General features: G+C 39.5%; 1 protein-coding gene across 2 annotated transcripts in view; it reads right to left on the bottom strand.

Moving 5' to 3' along the window:
• The window catches only part of CACNB2 (calcium voltage-gated channel auxiliary subunit beta 2), a gene marked incomplete at both ends in the record, with an annotated part of 243,853 nt that extends 224,207 nt beyond the window's left edge, over positions 1–19,646 (bottom strand). For both annotated transcript variants that reach the window (XM_080364258.1, XM_080364259.1), the window contains 2 exons: positions 7,923–8,015; positions 19,548–19,646. In XM_080364258.1, coding sequence (XP_080220384.1) covers positions 7,923–8,015; positions 19,548–19,646 — 192 coding nt within the window. The remainder of the gene's footprint in view (positions 1–7,922; positions 8,016–19,547) is intronic.
• Between the last annotated feature and the right edge of the window lie 3,596 nt (positions 19,647–23,242).

Raw genomic sequence — 23,242 nt, 5'->3', positions numbered from 1 at the left:
GCTCCACACCAAAGAGATACTGAGGCAGCTCTCTGCACGTTGGCCAACTGCTGGTTATGTCTCCTTGGAAGTGCTTGCATTTTGGAGCAGAATGACATTTGCCTTACAGAGCATCAAACTGTTCCCTTGTGTTAGGCGTTCGTTCCCAATCAAAACCATACAGCATAAATGCAAGCCCTGAAAATCAATATAATATTCAAAATGACAAAAATCACTTCAGATTTACTTTTCCACAAAGGGAACTAAGTCAGCAGCTATGTTTATGGTGCTTTTACATATAAACTTGAACTTTGTGAGTGACTTAAACCATCTTATTAAAAACAAACAAACAAAAAGCCACCAAGAGTAAAACCCAACACATATTTTAAGGCCTTGTCAAAAAAAAAAAAATTCCAATAGACCTCTCAATCTAAGACAAAAAAAATTAAACCCTCAACTTCAAAACAAATCCACTCCAACTAAACAGGCTTGTAAGAAGTTGTCAAAATACTGCATTTATCTTCATAAATTATTTTTGACAGTTTTTGCATTAGCTATAATTAAATATATTTATTGGAACTCTTGCCCCATTGCAGACACTTTGTATGTCAGTGCTTACTATAACTGGAAGACATCTATGATAGCATGTAATAGAACCTTGCTTCTCACCACAATGTTTAAAATTATTTTGAGTAAGACAATGCTGCACACGAGAACCAGGAACCGCAGTGAATTTCCTGGGAGAAACAGGGGACAAAACAAACCAAACCACTTGATTCTCATTCAGTCTTATTCCTAATTTTTATCTTAACTGTTTACAACTGTGTAATTTTTTTCTTGGGGCTTCTACTACACCTCACCCAAAGGCCCAACAAATACAGGCAAGGAGGTTTTCGGTGCAGTTGTAAGGCTTTGAGAAGTTCAGCTCATGCAAAGCACACTTTAATTAGCACAGAACTGAGAATGCCAGAGAGCAGTGGCCAGTCATGAAGATCCTTGGCCAAAGAGAAACCCTAAAAACACAGTTGGGCTTGAGCCTTCTGCTCTTTCCCCTACCATGCACTGTGATGGAAGAGTCTCAACTGTATCTTCAGAAGAGTTGCGAAGATGATGCTTTAGCTCCATCAGTTTGTCTAACGGCTTAAACACCACTCACATATCAGACTGCCTGAGCAGCCAAGCCCGTGCCTCCTCGTCTTCCTCCTCCTCAGGATGGAGGCAGCCCTGACACCTGCAGAAATCCCATATCGCTCAGGGATGCACAAGCCCTGTCAACCCCTTCAAATGTCCCACTACAAAGGGACACATCTGACGCTGCCAGACTCGAGTGCAGGCTGTGGTAGTTCCCGAGTGGCTGGAAAGCCTCATTGCTCCCTGTCCCTGACAGACCCAGAGGAGAAGCACACAACCAGGAGGCACATGCAAGATGGCTGCAATGGGAATGACAAAGGAGAAGGTCCAACAGCTGCCACCATTGGGGATGCCACCTCCCACCTCAGGCCTCACCTCTCCCCAAGCCTCTCACAGAGGGCCACATGTGTCCTCTTCGACACCTCGCAACGCCCACCCAAGCTCAAAAGCAACACTGGCAATCGTCTCAGCAGCCACCAGATATGAGCCTCATCTTCCAAATTTCCACGGCTGCTTGGAAAAGGATGTGTTGATTTCAGCTGCTTGCCAAGTAACATCAAACACATATGCCCATCCAAGGCTATAAAGAGGGCTCGTATCCTTTAGTTTTTAATAAGTAATATATTTAGTTGTTACCCCTGTAGTTTTCTCACACCCTGCTACAAGAAGAATAAATGGACACATAAGAAGAGCTTTACGATGATTTGCTTGTTTGTTTTGGTTAGAGGGTGTGTGGTTTTTTTTAAACACATGGCAGCATTTTGATTTCTATTCTTAGAAATCATTTGAGGCAAAACAAGGGCCCATGAAAGAATTGAAGTCCGCAAATGAACTTCCTTTCTGCTGAGTTTTTCTCAGCCATCTCCCCTCCAGTCATGTGTGCCAAAATCCCATGCTTTATAGGGGCATCTGTTCTATTCTCTCCAGGCCAAAAAAGGAGACTTTTCAAACCCTTACTACAGCTGGGGAAATCTATAGCTCAATGAGCATAATGTGATTTTCCCACGTCTACAGAGCCTAAAGGGCAGCTCCACAACTGCCACCAGGAGGGCAAGTCCCTTTCTCCTCCCTCTACCCTTCCTCCAGCCACACACTCCCAATCCAAGCCTCTTCTAAAATCTGTCCTCCTCCCATTCCCCATCTAGCTTGTGTTTACAACATGATTGAGGACCTGAAATATCAGCCATGAATTAAATTCTACTTCAACAGCTGAACTGACATATTCCTGTGAATCCCTACACTTCATATGACAAGAAATGCTTGAAAAATAGTCACTTTCCCATACTAGTGCTACTCTTAGAGACAGGATATATTTTTGTATCACAACAAATACAGACTTAATAGATTTGACTAAAAACTGATTAACATTGGCCTTAACAGCAAAGTTTGGCAGCTCCCGCCAATGCCAGAACAACACAGACACCGTACTCCACAAGCCAACCTCAGTGTAAGGTGGCTTTATCCAAGGGTAATACCTTTCCTTCGAACACTTACATTAATAATTCACAGTGAAAAACATAGGATGCCACAATTCAATCAAATTAAAATCCCACAAAATAACAGTTTGAATGTGTTTCAAATAAGCAGATGTTCCAGCCCCTATCACTTGTGTGAGGCTTCAAGGCAGCCACAATAACAAGCACAGGCCACAAGTATTACGGCTGTGGCTTTCGGTGAAATCAGCAGAATCAAACCAGAATAAAAAAACGGAACCTGATAAAATATGCCAAGATAGTAGCATCAGAAATAAAAGATGAAAAAATTAAGTTGAGCAGTAGGTATACATTTTCATGTATTACAACAAGTGTTTGCACAATTCCTCTAAACATTTCTGACAAACTTTGTTTTCTAGTGTGAAAAACCTGAAGGCAAGTCGGAAAAGCTCTTTTTTTCCTCTAGAAGCCAAACATGTCTCATAATTAGAGGCACACAAAGAATGTAAGAATATATTAATTTTCAAGTGCACTTTTAAAAAATTATTAAGATTTTCTGGCTACACAATCTCGTTCACATATAGTATTTAAGAAGCAGGAATAGTCCTAGCACAGAAAGCATAAGCAGCTTTTCATCACAAGATTGTTAGTGCTGGGAAATTAGGACCAAAGCTAATATCTCTGCCCACTCTGCACCAGCTCTTTGTGGCTCAGCCTGTAAATGCATTGTCTCATTGGCAGGCATGAATATAAGCTGAATAAATAAGCTCTTCCCCCCATGAAAAGGAAAAAAAAAAATTAAAAAAAAAATCAATGTTAAGCTATATTTCTGGAAAAAAAAAAAAAGGCAATTTAAAGAAGAGAAATACATTTTGACATGGTCCAGTTCTCTGATGAACTCAAGATTAAGTGGTGTGTTTATGAGCAAAACTGAATCAATATTTTCAAGTCATTTTTTAGTGCAAATCTTAGCTTTACCATTCATAAAATTCAATAGGTGATTACACAGCTAGGCAAATGTCCTCAGAGGAAAGTGAAGAATAATGAATTCCCTACATAATTATTTATAGCTGTATTTTTGAGTGAACACAGTGTAACAGGCATGAAGCCAATATTTAAAGGAAAAAAAAAACAAAAAACAGATTTGTAAAACCTTAAATATTTCAGTAAGCAGATCCATAGTCTACAGTCTATTTCACAATCTAATCTGCCTTTGCAACATGTAAAAATCCCAACAACTTCGACTGCCTCTATGATTAATCATTAGGATTTAAAATAAAACCTCTACAAAGGCAGGTCCAGAAGTGCAACCACAAAATATATAATGCTATCAGAACATGAAATTTGCTTAAAATAATGTTGCTGGGAAGTGCCATACTGTTGTCTGCAAAATATTTTGTCTGATCTGTATTTAAAAAAAAACTCTTGGGAACAAAATCATTACCACACATCAGTCAAAATGGCTCCAAGTACAGATCAGATCCAATTCAGCCTTTCATAGCTAACCCTAAGAACAAGCTGCTTATCACTCCAAAGCTCAAAAAAAGATGATGAAAACTATGTAACACAGTGTTCTTCAACTCCCTAAGGACAACTGATTAAAGTCGGTTAGGAGCTGATTGGTGTGCAGTGATGCTACTGTTTTCCAAACACACTGCTTAATTGCCCACAAGACTTCACAACACAACAGAGGGGAGAAAAATTCTTCCCTTTCCTGCTACAGAAAGTCAAGCAGTAGCTGCTGGGAAGTGAAAGGAAGGCCAAGTTGTTATGTTTTTAAGCTCCAATATCATCAATAACTTTTTGGAGACAAAACTAAACAAACAAGTTTTTGGAACAAACAAATAGAACATGACCCAAAACATTCTCCTAAAATCCCATAGGTTTTACAGTGTCATAAGTGAAAAATAGAAATGCAAATCTATATCAATAGATAAAAATTATAGTACTGGATTTAAAAGAACGGTTTTTTAAATTATATTTGTAAATGCTCTTCCTTTGGTTTAATGCTCCTTTTATATACATTAGCAATAGATTGTTCTGCACTATTTCAGCACTCTGAAAAAACAGATTTAAGTGGAAGAGATCATTGTGCACAGGGCTGTGCAAAGTGCATTTCATCCTCTTTACACAACAGCAGGAATTTGCAAGCAATTTGAAGCAAAACTAAGTTGGCATTATTTTTCCTACTGTAGCATTTTGTATGCATTGCAGGAAACTTGCCAGGTACATACTGGAACCAGCGGTACAGATGCCCTTAAGGAAAAGGTGAAACACAGACACAATAAAGCTTTGTCAGTGTAAGTAATGGATACTAACTCCCTCTGGCCTACAGCAACTTTAACTTAAATGGATTCAAATGTGGATTCAAATGATTGAATCATATACACAGGAAGTTAACTTGCTCCTGCACAATAGGTCCGCTGCCTTCCACATGCGTAACAGCTCTTCAGGACTAGACATATTTGTCTTCTCTTATTCAGCACCAATTTATTTCTCTGTTATGAAACGTCCACTTTACACCCATGCTTACAAGAAGAACCTGCACACCTCCAGCTGCCCTTCTAGTTTAAGGACAGGGAAAGCTAAATATGACACAAAGCACCTTCCAAATATTCTTCCTTCTTTATGAGGGATATAGGTAGACCTTAGCCATAAATGTTCAGGACAATCCCAGGATTCCTTCTTGAGAGCAGAAGGGAGTACTTGTAGAAATGAGCATAAAAGTTGCAGGCCAAGTTAAGAAGTAAATGTGAAAGGAGACAGGAAATGAGAGGAAATAAGGGAATTCAGAGGAGAAAGAAAAAAAAAAGGCAGATATAGGCATCATAAGCATCACAGAAACAAGCAGTTTGTTTGCCTACTAAAAAAACGCCACAAACCCCTTTCCAAGCCAAAACTGACTTCCCAGTTTTAAAATACCACTAAAATAAAATAATGTAAAATAAATGGCTACGTCATCGATTCTGGTCTTCTGTTCTGTAACTTTTACCCACCTCAGAAAAAACACCTAATTATTCTCTTGCAAATAAATGGTTATGGCAAAACAATTGTGTTCATTTATACCATGTAAAATATCCTCCAAGAAAGATGGAGTCAAGCAATATGCAGCACCAAGGTGTTTTCTGGGAAGGGCGCAGCAGCGGAGCCAGCAGAAAGTGACTGCACTCATTCTATTTAATATCTGGGGTGCTGAACACCCTGGTCATGCTGGTGGCAATTCTTCCTTAGTGCAAGAGAAAATCAAGCAGTCCCAGGAGGAGAATCAGAACAGGAAAGCCTGTTGAAAATGCAGCCCAAGCCCTGAAGTAAACCTCTCAGCTTCAACTGTGAAGAGACACTTCTCTCGTACATCTACTACAACTCGAATAACTCTGCCTTTACTTACTAGGAATGTTTTGTGATTATTTTCTTATTTTAAATTTATTTTGTATGATGTCACATCAATATTTATCCATTAGCATCCCTTCATTATCTTCAGTGATAATAGCATTTCTAAACTGAGTTTTGCTTCAGCATTCTATTAAATCTCTGGCTTTTTTTGCAGAAGCCTATTTCATCATTCAGTCATTTTTATCATATCACTTGAGTAACTATCAAATTTGGATTTATTTCAGGGAAATATATAAATCTCTTCTGTAAGAATTCACACTTGAGGTAGTCATACTATATTCTCCCTTTACAGCCCTGGGAAAGATACAGAGTCTTTCAGACTGGAGCTCACCAATCCTGTTTTATATGTCTTGTTTTGCAGATTTGATAAATCATGCCCCACAGTCTATAGAGCCAACTAGTTCTCCTCTAGCTACAGGAGTCCACCTCAACATCTACATGTAGTTTGATGATCTACCTCCTTGTGCTGCATCCTCATTGCCCTGCTCCCCCTCATGACAGCAAGAAGAAATACTTGAGACCAACTTCAGACTTCATTTAGGTAAACAAGAAAGGCAAAGAACCATGTGCAGCCGATGTAAAATAAACACTCATAACTCTGCAAAAAGTGTTCCAGAATGAATTTAACATCCACAAGGAGCTAAGGAAAACAGCAACACAGATGTCTTTACAAAGGCTCATTGGAAGTGAGAGAACCTATTGCTGCTCCCAAACACTACCTGGACTGCTTTTTCAGAGTATTTTTAAACAGGACAAAATGTCACAAATAAGTAATTTATTGATCCAGAGTTTTCATCTTGATATGGTTTACTGCCACTGAAAAACTCCCATGAGCAATTAATATTTCACAACTATATTCAACAGACACTGAAATGTAATGGGGGCCTGACTTTATCAAATCCACAGCCTATCACAAAACCTGCTATCATGATCACAGCAGGACAGAGTAGATCGATTTTGCAAACAGAAAATGTGTGCTGATACAGTCAATGCAACAGCAGTGAAGTCATTACATGTTTTGAGATGGAGGAACGTGAAAGATAAGCCGTTGGAGAAGGAGGTCTGGTGCCTGCTTATGGCGAAAACAAAAAGGCTACAGGGAAACCTCCCAAATTCCAGAACACTTCCAAAAAAAAGATGGCAAAGTCTGTATTTGCAAAACCACAGTTTAAATCAGCAAGCCATGAAGAAGAGTATTTCAGACTTTGCACTGGCACAGTCACTGTGATGCTCTGGACACCCTTCGTGCTCTCTACGTTGTTGCCAACCAGACACGCATCAAAATGCACGCTCCTTCCACAAAAGCACAGCTTCAGTAGCACCGTTCTGCAGCGAAAGACCACGCCACACTCTGGATACCCTTCCCTGCATTTTTTGTCACATCTGCTGGTGAGATCGAGGTGCCCCCCAAGCACCCTCACAGGTCTGGGACTCGCTTCAGTCTCCCCCATTGAGGGAGAGAAATGTAGGCACAGGTCACAGAAGCCTAGGGCACCACTCCATCCTCTGCAGGCCTTTCAGCATCGGTGTGACGGGGACAAATGCTGCCACGCATTTCCCCTCCAACCCATGCTTTAAAATAACACTGGGATGTGGGAGGCAAGCATCTAAGTTAACACTGCCTCACAGAGCACTATTTTAAGGAGGTAAACCCCAAGGATTGTTAGGGCTTCGATGCTTTCTCCCGAATGTTGCCACTTTAGGCACTGCCATCAAACTGCACCTCCTCCTCCAGCTTTAATCACCTGATGGCATTAGAGTAACAAAAATAATGCAAACTACTATACATGGAAATGAATAAGAAATGAAAAAGTATTTATCTGCCAAAATCAAAACAATAGCAACCAAATATTTTTCACTGTGTTAGCAGAGACTTTTCTTATTTCTCAGGCTACAGTATCACTCTTTGATTTGATAATTTACCTAAAAAAAATATTACTTGAACATTAACATCAGCAAGTCTTTTAAAAACTGAAAAAGACATACCTGACGTACAAAACTGTTAGAGGTAGTGTCAGAAGATGTACTCCCATCTGACCCTTTGAATCGGTTTTTCCTTCTTGCGCCTTTACCATAAGACTGTAAAAAAATAAGATTAAAGGAATAGCATTAAGTTTGTGTTGCACAGAAAGCTTTCAGTACAAGCATCACTAATGCCTCCTAGGCTAGCAGGGATTCAGATAATTAGCTTTATGCTAATTAATAAGCACATATTCAATAAGTAACTGATGGGTCTCTGTGCACAAGTGGTCACCAACACAAACAGGTTTGGACAATGGAGCCCTGAGTGTTTTGGGGCTTTTTTTCATGGTCAGGTATGGAGAAACTTGTATACTTGTAGTATTATTCACCCAAGTCACAATGATTTAAAATGTACAGTTTGTTTTGCAGTAAGTTTAAATAAACAAGTTAGGAAAGAAGAAAGAAGATACTAAGGCAGTCTCCAGTACCTCACAGCTATGAGCCAAGTCAACTGAGGAAATATTAAGCAGCAAGAAATTACCTACAACTTGCCTATTCAGAGACAATCCTACAACTGAAGAAGAACACACAACAAAAACAAAACAAACAAAAAGCTGAAGTAAAAGCCGTATAACAATAACAAGGACAAAACATGTATTAATAACTGGAAAAGGGATAATATACAACTAAAAAGTAAGGTATTATTTTTGTCTCTTCAGAAATCAAAAAGATACCAGGAGAAAGCAGTGGTTGGCTGAAGCAAAACTTATTAAACTACGGTTTAGAAACACAGTAAATGTCCCTATCCCCTCAAAAAGCTATTTGTTCTTTGTGATGAATATGGACCATTAACATATATACTATAAAACAAATTTCAAAAAATATGAGAAGTTTAAAACTCTGCCATTTGCAACCACTTATTTTTGTGGTGACTGTCAACTGTGCCATGACACCACCTCAGCCCCTTCCCAGGGCATCCTTCCCAGGTATAGCAAAATCTTACAGATTTGTTTTGCGCAACTACATTAAAAGACAGCCCTTCCTATCTAATCGCATTGCTTAAATTCATCTAAACTTACATCAAAATCATGTCTTCACTACTTCAAACATTATTTTCCTTGAGATAGTGATTTTTTTTCCCTCACTCATTATGCTATTGTTGAGGTCATTTTACTAATCCATCTCTCTGGATCATGTCTCCTGTCTTTAAATACCTCCCACAGTTTCCTGCAATAAACAGGGTCTTTATGTTCACTTTCAAGGTCTCTGTTGGCCTATTCCCAATCTTAGCTCTCATCTTGCATTCAGCGCTGAACTTGCAATTTACATAATAACTCAGGAAAAAAAAAAACAAAACAAAAACGAAAACAAAAAAAAAAAAAACAAACCACAAAACAACAAAAAAATGCCTCCATCACCTACATGCTAAATTTTCTGAGACTAATTTCATTTCCTCCCCCATACTACCTCACAATCCTTCTCCCCAGAACAGAAATCCCTTTACAGAAATCTCATTGTTCTCCTTAAAATATATAACTACAAAACAAACAAACAAAAAAACCCTCTTGATGATAAGATACTAGCATGCTAGTATCTCAGAATATTACAGTAATAAATTATATTATTTATCCACAATTATTTCCTACGAGTCCATGCATGAACATCCTGCTGTTGCCTTTGGCCCTAAGCTGCAGTCGGTCCTGAGTTCAGGCATGATGAGAATATTACGATCAGCATATCGGAGAACGTGGCTGCAAATGTGTTACAACACAACGCTCCTGACAGCCTGGCCCTGATACAGCAAACCCTGGGATAAAACTCTGCCTGGTGCACAAAGCATGTCCTTCTCTGGGCTGCAGCCATCTCCAGAGCACCACGCAGAGCTCTGGGCCCGCAGCCCATCAGTTCTTGGGGTAGGGAAGGGTGGGCTCCAGCACAGGCTCAGCGGCACAATTAAAATCTCATACTGGCACATTTTTAAGATCATGACTTCAAAATCTGAGCCGTACCTCTTAGCAATAACACACATGGTAAACACGATAAAATATTTTGCAATCTAAGAGTAACTGAGGAGGACGACAGACAGCCACTACTGACTTGAGATCATTTGTCAAATTGACAAATCCAGGTGACTTGCTGCCATGAGATGCACAAGATGCATAAGAATAATGTCGGACTGTATCTGGACCATCACTGTTGATTCTGGAAAAGCTTGGAGCACTGGTTCTAATCTAATATTATACCAATCTTTTAGAAATAATGACTTGAGTAACAATAGATCTGTCAGTCTGACACTGATTCTCAGCAAAAATAATTTAATATCTATCATGCCACTGAACTAGCAAAGACTTACACAAAAAGCAATTATTTCCCCAAAAATATATATCTATAGGAAAGATATTTTGCTAAATCAATATGATTTTTACAAAACTGTAGGAAAGCCATATAAGAAGTTTCTGAAAGGCAAATGAATCAATACTAGGTGTGTTGGTTAGAGCAGAACTATATAAAAATCAGCATGCTACACATTATGGGGATGAAAATAGGACCTTCTGATTAATGTGGAACTGTAATCCAGTAGGTTATGAAATATAAAATTAAAATTGAATGGAGAATGGCTTTGCACAGTTGTATTTCTAAAAGAGATCGTTGATAATAAGAGAAGTTTTTGATAATAGAAAGGTCTTCATATATCTATAAGAATAAAAAGCAGATCAGAATTGCTGTTACCAGCAAGTTAATCAAAACATTTTACAGTTACTGTTGGAACAGACAGTTATATCAGAACCATCCTTTTCCACACAACATAATATTCCACCTAATATTACATAATATTAAGGCACCTAGAATACATTAAAAATATCCTTGACATCGGTAGTCTTCAAATAAAATAACATCTTTAAATCAAAATTCACCTCTTAAAAATGGTTCTTATTGAGGTAACTGACTGTAGTTACCCGCCAACATTCTGACTTTCTTTTCTCCAATTTTTGTGGAAGAATATGGAAATATACTTAAAAAAAAAAAAATTCATAACATTAACATAGCAGCTCAATAATATAAAGCTTCTACATAAATATCAAACAATCTAGGCAGTTTCATAAATAATGTACAGTATAGTATTGTGTAATTCCCAAGGAGACACTAGAAAAAATGTATACGTTCTCTTTCGCAGTCACATTTCTTGCATTGTACCTAGTTGCTACAATATTTATTTTATTTACAGAATCCTGGTGTTCAGGTTTATAATGCAAAAAATCACTACAAATGAAAAAGAGGGACTGCGTCTGGAGTCAGGAGGGTAAAACAAACAACAGCAGAATAAAAACGTGCTACAAGCACAGATAAAATGCACACTTCTCTACCTGCGTAGCAACAACTAAAAGCATTTATTTCAGGCAACATCACACAGTAAATGCAGCTCGGGCTGAAACACACCTTGATTTTTCAGTTTTGGTGGGGTTTTTTTGGGCACAGCAGCACGCAAATTTGTATTTTAGTCTTATATAAGTGGAAACGATTCAGGAGCACAAGCTAAATCCTAACTTCAAACACAAAAAAGCAGTTGACACGATGGCAGGCCATGGCTACGCAGTGCAGGAAAAGTCAGTTTTATAGCTGCTTCTGTGCATAGACCAACTCTGAATCAAAGGAAAATGAGACCATTTCGGCACACGGGAAAAGTGGGATTTGATAACTGTTCTCATTGATTTAAAGGATGCCGATCTGGGTTAACATTTGTCCTCCAGGCCTTTCGAGCTTATTCCCACAGTCAGAAATGCCTGAAAGTTACTTCTAGAAATGAGATAAGTCTTCCATAAACAAAGAAGATTCTTACATATTTTAAAAAATGATTTAATAACTTTGTCATGTGGAGAACCATGAATACTCATCCTGTCATATTCATTAGCTTTTGCTTCTTTGAGTGTATTTTTTCCATAATAGCCTAATGCGAGAGCAAGATCTTTGTGACCAAAAAAAAAAAGAAAAATCTACCAGTTACTTTCAATTCAGTGGGGGGAAAAGGGGTGTGAAAAAAAAACTTTTAACAACAAACTCAATATGTTGCTGTGATTTTCATATTAAAATTAGCTGCCTTATCTGTGTTCTGTGCAGCAGTTGGCTGCAATTAGGTAGCTAAAAATAAGAGGCTGAATCATGATGTGCGGACATTGGCCAATAAAAGCAGCAACACGGGGCAGTCATTCTTAACCTATACGGTAGCTGTACCTAACAGAAAAACCATAGGGGACTAAATGTCTCTGCACCCCAGTGATAATAATCTCGAAACCCAGCATAGTCGGCTGAGTATGGACTATCATCATCTGCCCCAGCTAATGTTAATGCAACTGACTCCAGCCCTGTGAACAAGCCTATTTATATAAAAAGTTTGCTGACAGGAACATTCTCATGGGATTTCAGCAGAACATCTTATACAAATAAAGTTGTGTATACATGTGTTTACAAGATCGAAAGTGTAGCTCAGTTTATTAGTCAGCCGTGTGAAGTTTTTTCAGATTGGCTGAGTTGCCAAAGGCGAGAAACACAACACATTCATTTATGTTCTACAGCTTTTTAAGATACCTGACAGACAATGTGAAACCTTAATAAAAAAAATTAAAATTAAATTTTGAAAAAGGCACCACAAAAACCTAAACCAAAACAAAGACCAAACACAAACCTACCAAAGTAATCTCATAAAAAACATTTCATCAAAGTCTTAACAAAGCAAAGAAAGATGGTTCCTTTCAACTCTGCAACCTTTACTCAGCCCATGTAATCAAACAAAATACAGGAATCATATGAAGCATTAGAGGCATGTTTAGCTGTTTCATGATAATTAACAGTTTCATATACATTTATTTGTTATTGCAAACAGATGAGACCAGTGTCACTCAGCAAAATCCTTTAATTTTCATGAGGTTCTGCCTCAACGTGTGAAAAGCATGCATCTGTAACATTTAATCCTCTAACACACATGACAAGCAGAAGGCATGGTTTATCACGGTAGGAAAAATACTGTCATCTGGAAGAGGGAATATAAAATATTTTAAATGACCAACTGTCCACAACCAGAGAATCAGTCTTCAGTGAGAGTCTTAAAATGCCCTTCACCAGCAACTACTCCATTGGTATTTTATATTGAAGCAGACAAAAGAAGTGTAGATAGGGTGAGTCCAAACCTTTGCTAATTATAATGGGTAAAATAGCACCAGTATTGAGACTGATATCATGGTAAGTGGCAAAGATGAACTCTTAAGAACTAGCCTATTAGTCTCATTCAAAAAATAAAGGAAAGGTGCAGAAGAGTCACTGACATGGAGTCAGTTCTCAGAACAGAAATAATTATGCAAAAAAGGAGCTGGAGAGAACAAAAACAGAAAACAAAAAGAGCTGGAATGAAGCTTATGCAATCTCAGATGAACAAATGACCAATTACAAGGATCAAAAGAGGACCTAGAGGTAAAGAGTGATGCTCTGAAGGACTAGAGAATTGCTAAAAGAGTCAGAAAAGAAAGAGTGCACTCAGCATTTTTCCTTCCCATGCAAAAACTTTAAAAGATATTTTAAAAAGCCCATGTCCCAGCTGAAGAATAGCATGCCAGGACAGTGCAGAACACATACATCCAGCTCCATCCACCTCTTAGAAAAACAAGTCATTGCCACTGTTATCAATTCGTTACAAGGCAAGAGTGGTCCTGTACATCAGACCTCCTGAGCCCTCTCTGATCAATGGCCAGACCTGCCACCACTCAGAAATGATAACGTCCAGCTACTGAATAGTGCAGCCTCCAGTATCAGCTGTGTAATGGTAAATCCCCACACCTGCCACTCAAATAACACAAACCACATGTCTTTAGATATAAAGGGTCAGCTATGGAAAGAGACATGAATATTTCTGATCTTTGCATGACAAATCCCACTAATCTCACAAAGGAGGGGAGGTCAGCCTTCTGACAGTACAGCCAAGGGCTGGAAGACATACGTGGACTTTGGTGACAAGCTCCCCAGCACTCCACCGCTCCATTCCACGATGACAACAGGGGTAACAGTGCAATGTTGAACATAGCAATATATCCTGGCTTGCCTCCATCTGAGGGCTGGGGTTTCAGGTCACCCTACACAGTCAACACCAGTGCAGTCCCATGGCAGGCACTCAGCCCTGTGACATACCTTCAGAGATGAAACTGCCTGAGGGGCACAGACTCATGTCCCCATAACAGAGAAGCAGCCCAAGGTTTGGTCTCAAAACCTGGATTTCTTCAAAGAAACAACATTTGATATCAGGACACAGTTCAGAAAATACAAGGCTTGCCTTCAAAAATCCTGTCAAATTGAGGATCTCCATATACAGTCATCGAGTTCACACAAGCTACAATAATGACTCTGTTAAATCCATTCCATGGTGCTTTTATAAAATCCTCCACAAAAAGAAAAAAAATCCATCCAAACAAAACAAAACACCCTCCACAAATAATTTATTTATCCAAACTTGCATACATAATCCAAAAATAACTGTTTGACAGATGCTTCTTTTTCCCCTCATGAAAACAGAAAATCCATTTCTGCTGAGAAATCTGTAACAGGGTTAAAACTTTGATGCTCTTTTCTGCTGGCCTGTGATAAAGCCTTGCCAATAGTGCAGCTAGAAATAGCCTAATTCTCACCAGTTCCTACATTCCTAAGCCGTCTCCCAGTGCTCTCGCTCTGGAATCAGACCAGGTCACCTGGCAGTTTCCACCCTGACAGATAAGAAGTAGGGGACCTGGTCCACCCTCCTCCTCCCCAGTGGCTTGGGAACCCACCTCGGTGCAAATCTGCTGCACATCTCCCTGTAACACCAGTGATGAAGATGTCTGCTCCCAAGACAGCAGAACAGGAGCACACAAGAGCAGTAGGTGCTGAAGCTCATGTCCAAACCCCACTGTGCCTCCTGCAGCCTTTTCAGATTGGCAACTACAGTTGCAGGCGATTTGCCTGCTCCTCCCCACCTGCCCTCCATGGATTTCTGTATTTCTCTGACACAAGCAAACAGAAAAAGCGATCTGGCTCTGTTGCAGAAAGATATTTGCAGGGAGCAACAGCCCCTATGTGGAAGATTCCATCTGCTAAGGGTCTGCTGCCCTGCTGACAGAGGGAGGGTGATTTGGCTTCTTTTGTGTTATTTTGAAACTCTTCTATCCTGGCACAGGAAAGAACAGAGTAAAAGAAGCAGAAGAAAAGTAACCGAGACTCCAAAGAAGCTAGCCTTGGAAGAGTTCAGGAACTTTTCATCTATAATGGTTTGAAATTATAAACCAGGAGACAAAACACCACAAAAACAGAGGTAGCCTCTAGAAGATGGTTACCAGATACACAAATACGTCAGGACTGAAACTGCTGAATTGTTTCAAAGGGATTTTACTCTCTAGGAAAATGTAAAAAACAATTATTATAGCACATGTATGCTCAAGCTGTGTAATACCCAAGTGGCGAATAAATGTCTCTGGAAGAGATAAGCATGCAAGATCACCTATTACTGTTGGATTTCAGGACTGCAAAATAAACCGAAGAGCAGAGGAGAATCATCAGAAAAGTAACCACTGAAACCTGAAGGGCTTTCTTCAGTGAAGGACTATTAACATTTATTTTTTTCAATAAGGACCACAACACTGAAAGGAAGTTACCAAATCAAGAGAGAAAACACTGCTTCTTGCTGAGGACCATAAGAAAGTCCAATGAATGCAGTTTGATCTAATCTCTTCTTCATTCGCATATGCTCCACTGAGCCACTGACACATCAGATCTGGCTTCTACGGATGCTGCTAGAAGAGAGAAAAACCTTCCATGCCTATAACAAATGGTTATTGTTATTATCTAAGTAATCAAATGGATATAAATTTTATTTGTTTTAGCAATGGGAAATACACTTTTGCAAAATGTTTATTTGAATCATAGGTAAACACGGTGTGAATTGTGATAAATCAGCCCAGCTGAAAGAGAGCAGCAGAGGGCAGTGTGATTAATCTGCTGAGAATAAATCTCTGGCTATTCTTTCCATTCCTCATTACCACAAGACAGGCAGTGAGGGGATGGTGCTATGCAACTGAAAAGATAGCTGGAGATCCAGGAAGGACAACAGTCTGTGCTAGGGCCAAATAACTAAGCTGATATTCTGGAGTCACCATGTGCCCATTACTCTAAAATTCACATGAGTAACAATCGCAGTCAATACAGAAGGAAAACTGAAGAAGCCTGTCCCTAAACCCATGCCTGCAGTTTACCTTCAGCAATACAACCCCATCTGCTGGAGCCCAAAACTCCCGGGATGGTGAAGCCTTTAGATTTGGAAGGAGGAAGCACTTAACAGTATTAGGGCAGAAAGGAAATCCAAGTGCAAGTGAAAGAGCTGAAGAAAACAATCAAAAGAACTGCTTTCATTTAAAATGTGTCAGGTTGTTAGGACCTGCATTGACAGATGATGCATAAGAAGGCAAGAAAAAGAACAGGAGGAAAATAATAATGGGGAATAGGGAAAAACTAATTTGGGATAAGATACCTTCCACAAGGAAGTCTGTAGTTCCTTGACGCAATGTTACAATTATAGTTTCTTTGAAACATCTCGTATAATTTACTGATCTGATTTGCTATGACTGTTCCTATGACACAACACAGGAAGCTTTATGAGAAAATAGCAATAGAAATTGAATCTAATGATTTCTGGGGACTGAGGGACTTTTAAGTAGGATCAGAAAAAAATTACATGGGAGGGAGGGAGGGAGGGAAAAGAGAAGAAAGACCAAGAGTTACCATGAAAGGCATTAATATACTATGTTACAATATAATATAAACAAATCAGCATGGTATTTGGGTAAACTAGAATGATTAAATTGAATATTCTACTAATTCAGCTTCCAAGAATTTGGGAGTTCTTGAAACAAAGAATTAAAAACAGGACTGGAGTTCATTTTTTAAAAAATAGATTCTGATCATCAAACACTGACGCATTCAAACAGAGTTTGCTTGTCTTATGATTTCAGAAAATCAAATCCGTGTTTTATTACAAAAGGACCACAGATAAAACTGACATGTTGTCAATAACTCCACAGTGTAACTGTCAGTGTGTCCATTCATCTGGATAAAACTGGACATCTGAAACTACAGCACAACCCCACCTGGATTAGGATCACTGTGAGTACCCAGAACTATGTTTTTACGGTAACATGGAACTAAAATCCACAGAATAACACACCAATACCTTGTACCCATTGCAAAGAACTTCACAGGGAGAATACAGTATAACTGTCACAATCAATACCTGAAGGGATTTTATTTTGTTTGCAGATCTTGTTAGGAAAATGCATTTTGAAAATAAGAAATAGAACTTATCCAGGAATATTTCACATATTTAAGTACCTTTTAAGAGTAATTACTTTCACAGTGTTAACTACATTCACTCCTCTGCCAAGTGGTGACAAGTTTGGCCAAAATCGATAGACAGGCACAATCCAACATATCAACCATGATGTACAGCCAGGTTAAAAGAAATCCTCAGCTTTGCAAAAGCAAAATTCTCGGATAAGAGAAATTTTGAGGCTTGTTACAACTCTACAAAAGCTCTTCAATTTTATTTTGCTAAATCTTAATTTGCAGAAGTAGCACTTCAGAGAGAATACTTTTAGGAATGATATCACTCCATAAGCTTGTGTGTTGGTTGCTTTTGTTTATATGACACATTACTTGGCATGAAACATTTCTAGGATTGATACTCAAGTACCTTAGTGAAAAAGATGGTGGTGGGCACAACTGAAGTACCTGTAGGCAATCTACTTGATGATTCACATGTTCTCATTAACCCTCTCCCCACTGTGAGTGTGTTCTAAAGCAGCAAGATCTTACAATATCGATTTTTTTGAAATCATGTTAACAGAGCAAAAATTCAAATCAGAATAATTGTCTCTCAATGCAGTGCATGCTAAGGAATTAACTAACTAAGAGCCAATGGCCTCTTTTGCTTCCATAATCTTATTTCCTCTCTACCAAAGGTTTATGTACATCTAGAATATATATCTACAGAGAAGATACGATTCTTATTTTACTTAATGGCTTTGGTTGTGAAAACTGAAAAACAGCCTCTGAACTAAAATCTGCATTACTATTATCTTAAAAAGTGGATCTTTTTGGCTGTGAATGTTCAGAAACCAATTCTATAAAACAGAACATCAGGCCTTTACCTGAAACATATATAATGCAGGTATTAGCAAACTATCCTTCCTCTCTAAACAAACTATCCTTCCTGTCTTTATGCCTAGTTAAAAGGAGTGAACATCAATTTCATCATCAGTATTAGACTTTTGTCCACAGCAGAGCAGCACCATATGTTTTGACAGTTGCCAATTCTGTGCTTAGGGCCGAAAAGATAAAAATGCGAAATCTGTAGGTCAGAAATGAGTTCTCTTGTCATTGTTTCTGGAGAAGCTGGCAAAGCATATGGCCCTACTGAAATGTCTGTTCTGCACTTGGAGGCTGCAGTCAAATTCACATCCAAAGAGACACTTCCTCAGCTAAACCTAGTCTCTGTTTCAGTGCCTGGATTTTGTTCTGCTGTCACTGGTCCCCAGTAAGTAGAGATCAATTAGTGAGTCTTTTGACAGACTGACAGCATTTTCTTCTGGCAATTGAGCACTTCTGTGATGAAACCAGACCTCCTTCTCAGAGAAAATAAAGCATCGGACATAGCTTCGGCAGTAGCAATAAAACTTGCCACCCCAAAAGGAAAAAAACTCTGTCCTAACAAGAACAAGCATGTTTGTAATTTAAAATGAACGCAATCAGATTTTACCACCCTTTTACTGGGTTTAAAAATAGCACCGTAAGTCTTTGTAGCCAACTATTGCAAACTCGAAGATATTATGCAACATTCATAGATTAAACAGGAACCACCTTTCAAAATATAAAGTCTTTACCAAGTGTGCTGACATCCACACCCTGTCTCCCTCTCTTCATCCATCCACCTGAACGCAGTGCACATGGACTAAGTTGTTAAAATTTCAGAGATGACTGTACAGCCACCTTCCGCATGGTAATCGAGCAGCTTAAACCTGCAGCGTGCTCACACCTTCAGCCTCCTCCAAAATCCTGCTCAACAACCAATGTGAATCGCCTTCCCCCATCAACACAGCCCGATAGCAGCCTGTGTCACAGATGAGGAAGGTTTCAGCAGTGCGTGGTAAGCATCAGGTAGAGATACAACAGGTTATTGGAGCAGGGAAAAATAGCCGTAATCTGGGGGTAATACACGCACGGAAGAGCACCTTAATAGCAACGTATTCTTATATGTCCACCCTTCAAATCACTGAAAGATTCTTTTGACTTAGGGTGCTTCTATGGCTCAGAGCATCCCACTGTGCATCTTAATTAAATCACATTTGAGGGTGAGAGAGAACCGGGGTTTCAGGCGCCTTAGGAGAGCCCTCAAACTTTTCCGATGGCGGGGAGCCGAAGTTGAAGGACCGGCAGCTTCGGCAGCCCCGACGCTCCCCTCCCCGCCTCTCCCAGCCCGCCGCCCGCTGCCTCAGGGCGAAGCGTTGCGAGCCCGGCCCGGCCCCGCCGCCCCCCGCCCCGCTCCCTGCCGCAGCCCCCGGCCGAGCCCTGCGGTCCCCGCGGTACCTGCGCTGTCCCCGCCGCGGGCAGGGGGTTGTCCAGCAGCTCCATCTGCACCTCCTGCGCCGGGCTGGGAGGCGATTTGGACATGTCGCTCTGGACCATTGGCGAGCAGAGCGGGCGGCTGGGCGCCGAGCCCCTCGGCGGGGCAGAGCCGTGCCGAGCCGAGCCGGGGCGGCGGGGCGCCCCTCAGCACCCGGCCATGCCGGGGTAAGGGGCGGACGGGCGGAGGCGCGGCCCTGCCTGCTGCCGGCGGGGAGCGCGCAGCGCGGCGCCGGGGGACGGGGCACCGCCGGGCGCGGGGGCGGGCAGGGGGCGGTGCGTTGGGAAGAGGGAAAGTGACAACGAGCATCTCCCGCCCGGCAGCAGCTCCCGGGCGGCGCCTGCCTGCCGGTGCGGCTGGGGCTGCGCGGCCAGGGGCGAGCAAGAAAGTTGGGGCTGAGGCGCGGGGGGGTTAGGCCTCGCTTTTCCCAGCCACTCGTGGCCGAGGGCGGGAGGGGCTGGCTCCCGGCAGTGACTTATTTGCGAACCACGCTTCCCAGCGGTCAGACAGCTCTGGGGTTGCCGGGCGCGGTTTGGGTAGGAGTGGTGGGAGAGAAGCGCTGCGCCTCCCCCCCCAGCCGGACCCCTCCGCTCAGCCAGGGCGGCGGGGTGCACCTCTCTTCCTCACCCCTGCGGTGCTGCTCGTCCCTGACCGCATGGCGTCGCATGTCCCAGCCCGCACCGATGGTTGGGTTTAGTGAACGAACCCGCACTTGCCAAAGAGGTCTTGCCATAGGTCCGTCTCGTTGATACGGTTTCTTCCTGTACTTCTTGAAGATTCCCGTGCACATATCCACAAAGGATGAGTAATTCCTAGCTATCAGGTGAGATGAAAGCCACTGCCGGATTTTCATTGTGCTATCAGGTATTGCACAGGAGGACCTGTTTAAAACCTGCCCCAGCAAAACCACCCTCCACCCCAAAATGATTTATCATCCATTCCTTGGAAAACAAAATCCAACATTGTGACTCTCCTGACAGAGACTAAACCCTCTCACCACATAGACACACAATGGGCTGATATTTGTAGTCAGAGAAGACTTGGTAGAGGAAGGTTTGTTACCTCTTGTTGCCATTTTTGGTTTGGACCCAGCTGTGCTCCACACAGCACAAGAGGGAAACTACTGTGACTGTTTGTGAAATCACTTATCAGTTGACTGTAAACAGTGAAAAATCAGTACAGAAACTCTGAGTGGCCTCATGTCGTACACTTAGAATCACAACCATCATTATGAGAGAGCATAATAATAGTCAGATACAGGAAAAGAAGCCAGCGAACATGAACCAGCACAAAATCCAGTTCGGCTTCAAGAAGTACTTTCAAGCTTTCTCTCAATTTTGTGGTTGATTCATCTCATTTTCTGTAAGAGTTAATAATTTTCCTCTCTGAATTAGCTTACCCCTATGGATTTTCACTCATGTACAGTGAAAATATCCTGCAGGAACTACCCACTTTTTGTGAAGAAATTGGCTTTCAGTGCAAGTGCTTGAGAACTTGTTCAAGAAGTTTCACATTTCAGTTTGAAAAGTTGTCGTAGTATTCTTCAACAATAATTTCAAGAACTTTGTCCAAATTGTTGTCTATGGCAAAATAGAACCTTAATATTAATGGAAAAGAATGTCATTTATGTGCTTACATTTCATTCACACTGTTCAATCTTGGAACTGTAAAGATGCTATATATTCTCTTAATGGCTATAAACAAAAAGATATTTTCTCTTTACACATCTGGTGGGAAGAATACATACTTCATCTTCTGTCATAGGCCTTGAAGTAGGTATTTCTTTGCCACTTCCAAATGATATTATTTTAATGGAATTACTTTTTGTGACCATCATAATAATGAAGGAAGGATAATACATAAATATAGATTTACAAAATACCTAAACACAGTATTCCTGTTAATGATTGCTTAGCAGGGTGTTGTTATGGAAAGATGTTTGCTTTGACTTCTTACAGTTTTATGGTTTATCCTTCTGTTTCATACCATTCTCTATGGCAGGCACTTAATCCACTCTGATTCACTACCTTTGGTTGGTAAATTTTCAGGTATCCATCAGAGATCACCTATTTTTCTCTCATGCAGAGAAGGGAGTAGATGTTATTTAATCATGTAACAGTGATGCTTCATAGTGCTGTCTGAATTTTTCACTATGTAAAGAGTACCTAAATAACACAGCTATTCTTTTCTTTTCTTTTCTTTTCTTTTCTTTTCTTTTCTTTTCTTTTCTTTTCTTTTTTTCTTTTCTTTTCCTTTCTTTTCTTTTCTTTTTTCTTTTCTTTTCTTTTTTCTTTTCTTTTCTTTTTTTTCTTTTCTTTTCTTTTTTTCTTTTCTTTTCCTTTCTTTTCTTTTCTCTTTTCTTTTCTCTTTTCTTTTTTTTTCTTTTCTTTTCTTTTTTCTTTTCCTTTCTTTTCCTTTCTTTTCTTTTCTTTTTTCTTTTCTTTTTTTCTTTTCTTTTCTTTTTTCTTTTCCTTTCTTTTCCTTTCTTTTCTTTTCTCTTTTCTTTTCTTTTTTCTTTTCTTTTCTTTTCTTTTTTCTTTTCCTTTCTTTTCCTTTCTCTTCTTTTCTCTTTTCTTTTCTTTTCTTTTTTCTTTTCTTTTCTTTTTTCTTTTCCTTTCTTTTCTTTTCTCTTTTCTTTTCTTTTCTTTTTTTCTTTTCTTTTCTTTTCTTTTTCTTTTCCTTTCTTTTCCTTTCTTTTCTCTTTTCTTTTCTTTTCTTTTCTTTTTTCTTTTCTTTTCTTTTTTCTTTTCCTTTCTTTTCCTTTCTTTTCTTTTCTCTTTTCTTTTCTTTTCTCTTTTCTTTTCTTTTTTCTTTTCTTTTTTCTTTTCCTTTCTTTTCCTTTCTTTTCCTTTCTTTTCTTTTCTCTTTTCTTTTCTTTTCTCTTTTCTTTTCTTTTTTCTTTTCTTTTCTTTTTTCTTTTCCTTTCTTTTCCTTTCTTTTCTTTTCTCTTTTCTTTTCTTTTCCTTTCTTTTCTTTTCTTTTTTCTTTTTAATATACCATTTTTCTATAAGAGTAGTAGAGATCATTTTGGAGGCATTACAGTTTCTAAAACCATAAATTCTGTTTCTGAGTTGAAGGGGTATATATACTCCCTCATAAATTAGAGCTTGAATATATAAAATGAAGTTCATTTTTTATTTGCTGAGTGTTACATCTTTTATGATTACTTTGTCTTCTTTCCTTTCTTTTATAAAAAGATAAAGGTAATAATTTTGCTTGTTTTTATATATACATACAAAGGCTGCAGAAAGCAGGGACTCAGGAAATAAGTTTTTAAGGCACAAATAAACAAAAGAGAAGTAACTGACTTTAAAAAGTAAATATAAATACTTGTGTTGTACACTAGTCTCTTAAAAAAAAATACACACAATAAACCCCACAAACACTAATCACCTGCAAATTTCTAGTAAATTTGTTTGCATTTTTTTTCCTGAGAAAACATATTCTACCCAAGTGTTTTTAGTAGAAATTGTCATTCATTGTCTTGATATAATAAGTGCCTAGATGCTTATCCTAGAAAAATAATTGTAAATATCTTAGTCTGTTTCACTCCTTTTGTTTAGCAGTTGAACAGAGTTCTCTGACCTTGAAATACGCAGTGAAAATCCTTCAGCAGAACACATTCACATGCAGTCATGCCCCTCCATACTGGTTTTGG

The sequence above is a fragment of the Nesoenas mayeri genome, assembly GCF_963082525.1.
Source record: "Nesoenas mayeri genome assembly, chromosome: 2".
Taxonomy (NCBI): domain Eukaryota; kingdom Metazoa; phylum Chordata; class Aves; order Columbiformes; family Columbidae; genus Nesoenas; species Nesoenas mayeri.
This window is presented reverse-complemented; position numbering and strand designations above follow the sequence as displayed.